Source organism: Mustela lutreola, chromosome 14 (genome assembly GCF_030435805.1).
Source record: "Mustela lutreola isolate mMusLut2 chromosome 14, mMusLut2.pri, whole genome shotgun sequence".
Taxonomy (NCBI): domain Eukaryota; kingdom Metazoa; phylum Chordata; class Mammalia; order Carnivora; family Mustelidae; genus Mustela; species Mustela lutreola.
Window position 1 is genome coordinate 71,719,505 of NC_081303.1, and position 12,218 is coordinate 71,731,722.

The window sequence follows — 12,218 nt, forward strand, 5'->3', positions numbered from 1 at the left end:
GGTAAGCGTTTCTTTAGCAGTCTTGGCCACACACAGGAAATGGTTTACTCCACAATGATAATGCACATGTGGGTGAGCCCCAAGGAGACACTGGTAGCTCTCTCTTCAGGTGCAAGTCCCTCGGGTCTGGGCTCAGTGGTCCTGAAAGAAAGAATTGGGCTCACTCACTTCAGGTGTTATTGTCCCTTCCCGTACAGTCCAGTTGCTGATGAAAATGTTTTCCTTGATGACTTTATTGCTTTCAGACACTGATCTAGCAAAATGCAGAGAAAGACCTTCACGGAAGTGACAGAATTCATCTTCCTGGGATTCTCAATCTTCGGAAAGCACCAGATAACACTCTTTGTGGTTTTGCTTGCCAACTACATTTTTTAAATTATTTTTTTAATTTTTTATTTTTTATAAACATGTATTTTTATCCCCAGGGGTACAGGTCTGTGAATCAGCATTCACCAAAGCACATCCCCTCCCCAATGTCCATAATCCCACCCCCCCTCCTCCCAACCCCCCTCCCTCCAACCCCCCTCCCCCCAGCAACCCTCAGTTTGTTTTGTAAGATTAAGAGTCACTTATGGTTTGTCTCCCTCCCAATCCCATCTTGTTTCATTTATTCTTCTCCTACCTACTTAAACCCCCATGTTGCATCACCACTTCCTCATATCAGGGAGATCATATGATAGTTGTCTTTCTCTGCTTGACTTATTTCGCTAAGCATGATACGCTCTAGTTCCATCCATGTTGTCGCAAATGGCATCTACATTTTAACTCTAACTGGTAATGTTGTCATTGTGACCATCATCCATGTTGACCGTCATCTCCACACCCCCATGTTCTTCTTCCTGAGCATGTTGGCTAGTTCTGAGACTGTGTACACGCTGGTCAGTGTCCCACGAATGCTTTCCGGTCTCCTTTTCCATAACCAGCCCATTTCCTTGGCAGGCTGTGCAACTCAGATGTTCTTTTTTTTGTCATCTTGGCCACTAATACTTGCTTCTTGCTTACAGCAATGGGCTATGACCATTATGTGGCCATCTGCAACCCCCTGAGGTACACAGTCCTCATGAGCAAAGGAGTGTGTGCCATGTTTGTATGTAGGTCCTTTGGCACTAGCCTGGTTATGGCAGTTCTCCATGTGGCAGTCATGTTCAGTTTGTCCTTCTGTGGCACCGTGGTGGAGCACTTCTTCTGTGACATTTATCCAGTCATGAAACTCTTTTGTACTGATACCACTCTTAATGAGATGATCAATTATGGTGTCAGTTCATTTGTGATCCTGGTCCCTGTGGGCTTGATCTTCATCTCCTATGTCTTCATCATCTCCACCATTCTCAAGATTGTCTCCACTGAGGGCCGGAAGAAGACCTTTGCCAACTGTGACTCCCACCTCACAGTGGTCATTGTCCACTATGGCTGTGCCTCTATTGCCTACCTCAAGCCCAAGTCTGAGAACGCCATAGAAAAAGACCTTCTTCTCTCTGTGACTTACACTATCATCCCTCCCTTGCTGAACCCTGTTGTTTACAGTCTGAGAAACAAGGAGGTCAAGGATGCCCTACGCAGAGTTGTAGGCAAAAAACATTTCTCAACAGATTGAACCACTTTGTCAGGAGACCTTTAGCCCAGTGTAATGTGTGTCTGCTCACAAACATGCCGCAGTACACGAGTTCATCAAATACAGCTCTTCTCGAGAATAAGGTCAAACAGTAGAAACGCTTTTCTTTTTCATGCTCTGGAGACAAGGTAGAAAGCAGTTTTATGTTCTAGTGAATATTGTTTCTTAGATATGGGAATACTTCCAAGCCAGATTTAGGATTACTTGTTTGCCTCAGGATTTTGGTTCGGGAACCTCTTCTGGCCCTCACTTCATCTGGCTCCTCTCAGTCAAGTCCTTGACCTAGTCTGGTAAGGAGATGTGAAGAGGAGGCTGCTGGAACAGACACGGATGGGGTCTTAAGAAAACAAGCAGGACAGACAGCCCAAGGATGGCTTTCATCCTCAGGAATTAAAACATTTGCCTTGTAGCAATCATTTCAGAAAGTGTTTCCTTAATTCTTGCTGATTGAAAAATGAACAGCTTCAGCAAAACTCACTTTATTACTCAAACGTGTAAGCTCTTCCAGCAGTACTCATTTCTATGTGTATCCCTACTTCTGTGGACTAAGGCAAAAACCCTTGTTCCCCAGAAGCTAGGTGGGGAGAGAACGTAATGGTGGCATTTCTGTAACCATACTTTTATCCAGATACATTTTCCATAAAGATGGTTTTCCAACCTATGGAAGCTTTCTAGATTTTTTTATAAAGATTTTATTTATTTATTTGACAGAGAGAGAGATCACAAATAGGCAGAGAGGCAGGCAGAGAGAGAGGAGGAAGCAGGCTCCCTGCTGAGCAGAGAGCCCGATGCAGGACTTGATCCCAGGACCCTGAGATCATAACCTGAGCCGAAGGCAGCGGCTTAACCCACTGAGCCACCCAGGCACCCCCTCTAGATTTTTAACTGGTCTGTAGCACCTGCAGTGGATTTGAGGTTAGTAGTCAGGTATTGGCTGCACTCATTCTAGAATCTGAAGAAGATGCCATTAAACTCCCTTCTCTCAGTAAACAGTTAAAACTTCATACTTCTCCTGTGTTTATATCAAAATAAGTATAACCATGTTATATTATTGTATACCCTTAAGGAGGAAGATTGAGTATTTTTGTAGACCTTCCCATCAGAATTCATCTCTACCTGGACTGAGCTGGAAGATACTAAAATAGACATGGAAACGTGTTTTCATGCAATCCTGCTCCTCCCAGTTATTCCATCCCTATGTTGGCTCCTGCCCCTTACTTTCCATTTGTGTCTGTCTGTTCTGTGCCACTGGAATGGCACCGAAGCCTCTTCTAGGTGAGCTGTAATTTTCTTCTGCTCTACAGATCCCTCTGAGGCCACCGGCTGAAGGCTGAGGGAGTCTTTGTGCAGTGTCCCCTGTGGCTGACTGTCACAGTGGAGTGAGCTAGTCGCTGATATCAGCTGATTACCAGCACGGCTCTCCCTCTGAAAGAGGTGTCCTGGTCCTGTGAGGAGTGCTTGGAGAGTCCTCAGAGGGCATTTGAACTTTCTGAAATTATTACATCGTGAATACAAAGGTGAATGGGCCTTTTCCTTCATATTCTTATAAAATTTTCTCTGGTATAACCATTGCTTCCCCGAAATCCTAGCAGAAATCAGACAAGATCCAACTTCCCTCTTTTATAGATCATTTGCTTCCACAATTTCCTTAAACTCTCCCAAAGAAGCACTCTTTGACCCTGTCCATTTTCGCCCATGTTCATGTTGCTGCTTTTTCATTAAGTTGAGGAAATGGAGGCGGTCAGAGCTGCTGGCTGAGGCTGAGGGGAGAGGGGTGGGTGGCTATCACAGGGACATGTGCTCCTCTTTACTGAGTTTTCTTGCCTTCTCCCACGCCTCCCGCCAAATCCCCTAAGTTTTTACACATCAGTCCTGCCACTCCCCTCCTATCTCACGAACAGGTGCAGCCCCCTGTCCTCCTACTTCGTATGGCTTCAGCTTCCACGGAGGACTCCTCTCCCACAAGGGATGTGCAGCAGACAGTACAAGGGTGTGTAGGCCAGTGTGGCCACAGAGCCTCCCAGTAGGATGAATCCAGATCAGTGACTCCTTTTATTGGCGGCTCCTAAATTTGTAACGCTTAGCCCTCATGTCAGCCAGCCATCTCTCTTCATCGTCTTTATCATCATCCTGCAGAATCTCTCTACCCACCCCACTTCATCTCGCATGCTACCAGCACCTCTATCCTTTTAGTCGTCTTTTTGTTCAGCTCTTTTGTTCATCAGAAAAATGCCCATAACTTATGAAATACATATTTTTCAAGCACTGTGTCAGGCCATTGAGTACTTGCAGGTACTGGTCTACAGGAACTATTCCTCGACCATGAGGAATGCAGGGCGTTTCGTGTTATTCACAGTTCAGTAGGGGAGACAAATTAGCATAAAGGGCAAAACGTGCTATCGGCATGTGCACAGGATTCTTGTTTGGGGTGAAGGGTGTTGTACACAGAGAATTGCTCAGATCTGTTAAAGTCAGGAAAGCATTTGTTGATGTTAAATGAACTTTCTGTGGCCTTGGGTCAGTTGAAGTCTAGGAGGTGGTCAGGGAAAGGGAAGGAGCCTGAGCAGAGAATACGAGCCTATAAAGGCTGCGTGTGTCAGGACAGTGGGTAGTTTATTCATCTCTGTGTGCCTGCTGCCATGTCAGATATCAATCATATGTCTTAGGATAGATGATTGTGTGAACACCTATTGAATATAAGGTCCTATCTGTGGATTTGCAGGGTTTTTTTTTTTTTTTTGGATTGAACTGTCCTATTCCCTCTGTCTGCTTTACAGACTACCCTCACCTAAAGTAAACCAACAGAGAAAAGAACAGAAAAGCTACTTAAAATCATTTTTCCCCCATTGTGGGATTGCCTACAAGCAGTTCTCACTTCATAAACTATTGACATTGATGTATTTTGTTGGTCCCTTAAAACTGGACAAAAGAAAAATCCTCCTTTTGAAGGAAATTGGATTAGTGCCAGGTTAGTGTATTTTAGCTATAACCAAGTTAATAACAGACTTAAAAGTGATTGAGAGCTTGACATATAAAGCCAGGGGTTAAGGTATTTTAAAACTTTTTAGAAAAAAAAATGAAATCAACTATTAGGGGTCTTTGAACTTCAGAAATAAAATTTTTGGTGTTGACTTCATAGCTTCTCTAGAGAAAACTAGTCTCACGTGAGACCCTTCCGCATCCTACTTACAATGATCCATGATGGATCGGAGGAGAAAAGAGTTGCAGTTCTCCCAACAGTAAGTACAACATTTTCTTAATGAGCACAAATGTCTCAGGGGAGGGGGTCAGCAGGAAAGAAAATGAAGCCAAAAGGCAGCCAGGGAGTATGTGGCACATACTGCTTTAACTTGCACAGAGGTATACATAATTTATTATTATGTTAGTTTTCAGTGTAGTGCTCTGGGATTCATGGTTTGCATGCAACACCCAGTGCTCCATGCGATCCGTGCTCTCCTTACTACCCATCACCAGGCTAACACATCCCCGACCGCCCGCCCCTCTAAAACCCTGTTTGTTTCTCAGAGTCCATAGTCTCTCACAGTTCATCTTTCCCCCAATTTAAAAGGTGCAAGGTTCCAAATCAGTTTTGTACCCTTGCTGAAGTGTGTCTCCGTGTGTGTATCCAATCACGTGTGTTTGAGCACACACATGTGTTTTGTGGGGAGAGAGAATATTTCGGAGTTTTAGATGTGATGGGTGCCATGATAAGCACTAATGCCTTGTTTTTACTATGTATTCAATATCACTAATATTTATGTAGCTCTTTATAGTTCACAAAGATCTTTCCCATTCATGACCTCACTCAAGGTTCCCAGCACTCCTGTAAGGGACATAGTACTTCCCCATTTCTCAGACGAATATAATGGGGATAGATGTGGTGACTTTCCCGAGGTCACATGCACCATTGAAGAGAGGACGAATGGGGTGCCTGGGTGGCCAGCGGTTAAGCCTCTGCCTTTAGCTCAGGTCATGATCCCACGGTCCTGGGATCGAGCCCCACATTGGGCTCTCTGCTTGGCAGGGAGCCTGCTTCCTCCTCTCTCTCTGCCTGCCTCTCTGCCTGCTTGTGATCTGTCAAATAAATAAATAAAACCTTAAAAAAAAAAAAAAGAGGGAGAGAGAGAGGAGGAACACAGAAGTGAGCCTCACAGATCTGTTGATTCTGAATGCCACGCTGTTGTTCCATGTACATGCATACACCTTGTTCTGACCAGGGAGTAAGGTAAGAGGAGTAAACCTTGTGTTTAAATGCTAAAGCTTCATTGAAAGCTTTAGCAGTAGCGATGGACTCTTCCTGAAATGTCCTATTTCTTCCTCTGCCTTTGTAAACAAAGCCTATTGAAGATCATGAATATACTTCTTTAAATATTTACTACGTGGCACTTAAATTTATCTCATGGTTCACTGATGTCTGCACTTGGAACAGAGCTTATAATAGAGTGTTTTCTTCTGAATTAGATGACCCACATTTTCTTGGATTTTGAGTTTTGTGTTAGCATTACAGGATTCCTGAATTTTTAAACAATTCTGTTTGTTACATCAATAATTATGCCTGTCCATTCTGAGTATCAACCTCTGGTTTAGGCACTAGGGAGAAATAAGACTCGAGCCCTGCTGTTGAGTGGCTAATAATTTACTTGCAACCCATTTTGATAAAGATTAGTGTGATACAAGAAAACCATGGAACCACAGAGAAGAAAACAGCACAACATAGTTGGTGACCTTCATCTTTGTATATCCTTTGGATATCCTTTGTATGGTAGGAACAGGTCACAGTGAATGAGTTTGGTGTGTCCAAATATTGCTCTGGGGGACATCCCAACATTGTGTCTATGCACAGAGACAGCAAGTGCACCACAACTAACGAATCCAAAATTTCTGTAATGGGTCACCCACTATGTCTCACATACAGTTATAAAATGCTCAACATGAGAACAAAAAGAAAAAATATTTAAAATGAAGTGTTGGGAAAAAAATGAAATGTTGGCCAATTTGTAAATAGTATATTGGAGTTGGTAGAAGAGTTGATTAATCTGAAGATGGATCAATAAATTCTAGAATAAGAGGAAGACAAAAAATGAACAAAATGAAGTTTTAGCGATTCATGCAACAATATGAGAAGTCTAATGTCCATGTAACTGGAGCCTCAAAAAGAGAATAGAACATGTCAAGTACTTGAAGACCTACTGGCCAAAAGTTTCACCAATTAATGAGAAATAGAAACTTCTGCATATCTAAGAATCTCCATGAATCTCAAGTAGGATAAGTGAAAAGATGATCAAATCTCTGAAACCAAAAATAAAGGAAAATCTTTGAAAGTCATCAGATTAACATAAACCTATTACATACCAGGGGATAACAATACCTTCTAATTAGAGACAATGGAGACCAGGAAACAATTAAATGACATTGTTTAGTGTTAAGCCAGAATTCTAAATCCAGTAAAAGTATCATTCAAAACCAAAGGTGAAATAGATATTTTCAGGTAAGTGAATATTGAGCTAATTTATGTACTACCAGCATGCTAAAACGAGTTCTTCAGGTTGAAGGGAGAGGACACCAGATGCAAGTGATAGAAATGGAGATGACAGGAAATGGGCAATAGCGAGTAAATATAACATATTCCGTTTTTCTTCTCTGAATGATTTTTAAGGAATATATTTAAAAAAAATATTATCAGACTCATAATGTATCTGCATGTTGTACATATAACTGTAGCTCAATGAAGGGTAAATTTAATTACACCCTTGAGATGCCTTTGACAAGAAATGGTACAATTTTAACCCTAAGAAAGATTGTGATAGGTTAAGAATGCATGTGTTAAGGGGCACCAGGGTGGCTCAGTTGGTTAAGTGTCTGCCTTCACCATGAGTCATGGTCTTAGGGATGGAGCTCTGCACTGGGCTCCCTGTTCAGCAGGGAGTTGGCTTCTCCTTCTGCCCCACCTCCCCCCGTGCTTGCATGTGCATGCTCTCAAATAAATAAAATACTTAATTTAAAAATGAACGTGTCAATAGAGCAATGAAGTATAGTTAAGAAGGCAGTAGAGAAAACAGCGCACAAAATATTCAAAAGAAGGAATAAAGGGAGGGACAGAGGATCAAATAACAAATGGGGCAAATTAAAAACATCAGAACAGTAGACTTAAGCCCAACAATATTAATAATTATGTTTAACCTAAATATACTAACCATGAAAAGGCAGACGTTGTCAGAATGGATAAAACCCAGCAAGACAATTCTAGGCTATTAATAAGAGAGATACTTGAAATACATAAATTGAAAGAAGGGGGTAAGAATATACAATACAAACTCTTTCTCTATATATACTGGAGTGGTTATATCTTCCAGAAATCCCTATAACATTTCTGGCAATAAAGAAAGTATTTTGATTTTGATTTTGATCAAAGTTTCATTATTTCATTTATACTTTAAATTTAATATTGGATAAAGTATCACAAATAATACTACAAAGAGATATTTTATTAAGATAAAGGCCAGCTGTAAGACCTAGCGGTCTTAAATGAGCATGTTCTTAATACTGGAGCTCCAAAATAAAAACTAAGTTAAATAGAGAAGTCAATAAATCTATAGTTCTGGTTGGAGATTTTAATACTTCTCTCTTAGCAATTGAGTAGACAGAAGATAAGTACTAAAAAAGCTGTTTCAGTTTCAATCAACTGAATCTATTGGTATTTTTAGAACATTACGACTAATGGCAGAATATCATTTCAAGAGCACATGGAACCAACAGCATATGACATGTTGTAAAACAAGATTCAATAAATTTATAAGGATTGATATATTCTCCATAATGAACTCCATAATGGAGTTCAATTATAAGTAAAAAATCTTGGAAAAATATTTACGTATTTGGAATTTAAAAGACTGATAACTGATGGGTTAGTTCATGGAGCACTGAGTGTGGTGCATAAACAATGAATCTTGGAACACTGAAAAAATAAAATAAAAAATAATAATAGAAATTGGAAAATATTTTGATCTGAATAAGATATTGGAATGTAGGATATTAAAACAAGTGAAATCCAGCAGTGCTTAGAAAGTATGACACACTATACTAAGTGTAGAGAAGTAGGGTATTAGTTGTGGTCCATTCAAGAGACAGAAATCAGAGTACTTGGAATATGCAAATTTAATATAACAAATTTTAATGATATTGCCTGTTGGTTCAGGCAACATGGGGCCACAAATGGCCAGGCAGTGGCTTCATCTTTTTATTCCCTAGTGGAAATATTTTCCCCAGGGAGATGAAGACCAGTGAAGCTCAAGGATGTTGGCACATGAAGAAATATTCTTCAAGTGAGTTATTAGATATAATAAGCGAAAGGAGCATCTTCTTTTACTCTTTTTAACTTCTAGACCCATGAATTCTGGTTGTAGAATTGTCTGATTCAAAAATTTACACTGCTTTCTTCAGAGCGGAACTCTGTCATTTCAAGATATTTCTCAACTGGTGATGTAACCCTGTCATTAGTAGGCTATTCATCTTCCCAATACATCAGCTATTTCTGGATGATGGAGTATGTGGTAAGACTAGTTTCATGAACATGAGTTTAGTGCTGTACTTCCTTAACTGCAAAATGAGTTTCTTGATCAGCTGTAATGCTGGGGAATGCTGTGATGATGGCTAAGGCATTTTGAGTGTCCACAGATGGTTTGCTGGCAGATGCTGGCAGAAGCATTATGGGCAGGGAGAGCAAATCCATTTCCAGAATATGTGCCTATCCCGGCAAAGACAAATTTCTGCTCCTTCCATGATAAAAGAGGTCCAATATAATTAACCTACCACTGGGATGGTGTTTGTGCTTGCTTGCTTGTTTTTTTTTAAACAAGGAATGGTGCCACATTTAGGGCTGTGGGTTGGTTTGTATTTGTAGCAGTGTAGGTGTTCAACAATAGTGTTAGGTCAGTCTTGGTAAGGGGGCATCCTTATTGTTGAGGTTACCCCTGCCAATATGGCCACTTTGTTCCTGGGCCTTTGAACAAATGCTTAGGTAGCTGGGGAAAGAGGCCGACTGATACCCTTAGAGCATGCCATTTTGTCCACATGACCACTGTGAGCCCCCATTTTGATTGGTGAGCCATGGTGAGATTTTGGGTCCCAATATACTAGCATCACTTCAGGGTCCACATCAAGTAGTCCTTAAAAGGTCCAGGTATTTTATATCTCTCAGTGAGGTCATTCTAATACACTGCCACAAGTCCCCATTGGAGGGGAAGGTTTGGTGGAAGACTTAGAGTGTGTATTTACATTAATGGTGCAGGATACTTTGTTAAAGAGACTTGGCCTCCTTTTCAGTCAGGAGGCTCTGGGTTTTGGATTGATAGAGGTTTGGAACCTGGTGGAGAGACTGGACTGGTTGACTCTACTGTGGTGACTGAAGTCAGGTGACAGATGTAGTGTTAGTTCGGGTGTGACCCATTGGAGCCATTTGGTTCCAGGTCTCACCCGGTGGTTATTTCCTCATCTTGAATGTGAAATGAGGGTAGATACACTTAGCAATTGGCAGAGTCCCCACAGTGGCTCCCTGATTACCCTTTTAGTAGCAAGTATTCTTTCTATCGAGATAATAAACGAGAAGCACTATGGTATTACTATGGAAATTGTAGAGATTCATGGCACTGTAAAAGACTTGAAGGAAACAGGGATGGTAACGCTCATTGTATTTCCATTTAGTTTTTCTTGTTTGGCCTGTGAAGAAGTCCTGTATATGTTAGAGAATGACTATGGGGTATTGTCAACCTAATCACCTTGTGATATCAGTTGCAGTTCTTGTCCTCAGGTGTCCTATCTTTGCTGAAATGAATTGACATGTTATTTGGTATGTAACTATTGACCTGGATAAAGAATTTTTCTACATGCCAAGTTTCAAGGTAACTGGAAGCAGTTGCTTTTATTTGGGAGGACCAATGATATATTTGCTTTGTCTTGCCGTAAAGCTAGGACCATCCTTCTCCCTGTCATTGTATAGACCACAGAAATCTTACTTGTCACAACATTTCATAAAACCTCACACTTATCAACTATATTGATGAGATTGTACAAATTGGATCTGTTGAACAGAAAGTAGCAATTACTACAGGTGTTTAGCAAGACGTAAATGGGAGGGTAAATCCTAATTCTCCATCAGTCAGGGTCTAATTTGAAGACCTGTCACAGTAATTAGAATAGGGAGTTTAATATAAAGAATTATTAACTTCAAGGAACTGGAGCAATGAAATATTCATAGCAGTTAGTAAAGGTGATCCTGAAGAACATTGGAATGGCAGATAAAAGGAACTGCCACTATCGCCAGGCCCAAGGTAGGGTAGGGTGGGAAGACCAATATTCCCAGGGATTTTGGTGTTCCTGAACCATGGAAATGTACACATTATCAGAATAAAGGGTTTGCTTTTATTTCCCCTAGAATCATTTCACTTTCTACATACAATGAAGATGAGCTCTGCAGCTATGTGTTTCTCTAATGGTGGAGCTAATTGCTTCTATACAATGAAGATGCACTTATCGTCCCCAGAGCCAAGGGTGGTTATTTATTTATTTATTTAGGCTAGACACCTGAGTTAGAGTATTCTCTCCTTGCTTGTTTACATTTCAAAAGGGGTGGAGTTTGGAGCCCTGAAGAAATTTTCTAAGTTGTAAAAGCCATAGACACTGGGTTTATCTTCCTCCTGGAGAGATTTATTTACATAACAAAGGATTAAAGATACTTCACATCCTGTCTCCAAGGAGACACTCAGAGGAAGAATCGTCTCTTTCCCTGTTACCAATGGAGGACATTCCTCTTTCTTCACCTCTTGAATCCAGAGTAAGTGTGCCACTTGTAAGGATATATTTTCCATCTGGCTCTTATCACATCATTCTGCAGGATTGCAAATGTGGGGAGACTGATGTTCCAATGTCATCCTGACTGTTGATTGTGCAGGGAGCATAATAAGAAATCTGCTCTGATTCAGAAACCTCATGTGTGCATTCAGGAAAATTTAATAAAGATGAATATTAAAAACCCAGCAAACACCCAATGAAGAGGCAACCTTTTCTGTATGAAGGTTAAGATCTGGACCTTATTAGCGAGGGTATGATATTGGCTTACTGTGACTCACTTTGGAATTGGCCAGAAATTTTCCCTGTAGCATGCTGGGGAAAGCTATTGCAAGGATGGTGTCTTTTTAGACACAATGCAAAGAGGGATGCTGAGGGAAACTGCTTATTTCTGGGTGTTCATGATTTGGCATGAACCACAGGAGCTGGATGCTAGAGAAGCTGCCCATGTTGTAAGACCTTGGTGCTGGTGAAGCCAGCGCAAGTTACAGAAACCTGCCAAGCAGAGCACTTGGGGCCCAGGATGGAAAGGCCCTTCCTCCTGAAATACGTCTGTAGGGTCCTGTCCCAAACAGAGCTTAATGTGCCCAGGGTCAGAGGCCCAGTTTGGTTTCTTCAAAGCAAGCAAAGGAAGGAAATTTGAAATTGAAGGGCAGTAAATTGATAAATGGCACACAAATTTGTACAATTGTATATCGCTGCTTCCAGTCAGGCAGGAGGGAATAACCACTATTTGTTTAGTCTTTGCAGCATACAAAATTAT

At 41.1% G+C, this 12,218-nt stretch overlaps 1 protein-coding gene across 1 annotated transcript in view; it reads left to right on the top strand.

Annotated features, from left to right (window-relative positions):
* The first annotated feature begins 261 nt into the window (after positions 1-261).
* LOC131814806 (olfactory receptor 10J3-like) overlaps positions 262-12,218 on the top strand; it is a 149,559-nt gene continuing 137,602 nt past the window's right edge. Inside the window, 3 exon segments of the mRNA XM_059146128.1 lie at positions 262-366; positions 759-959; positions 962-1,152. Coding sequence (XP_059002111.1) covers positions 262-366; positions 759-959; positions 962-1,152 — 497 coding nt within the window.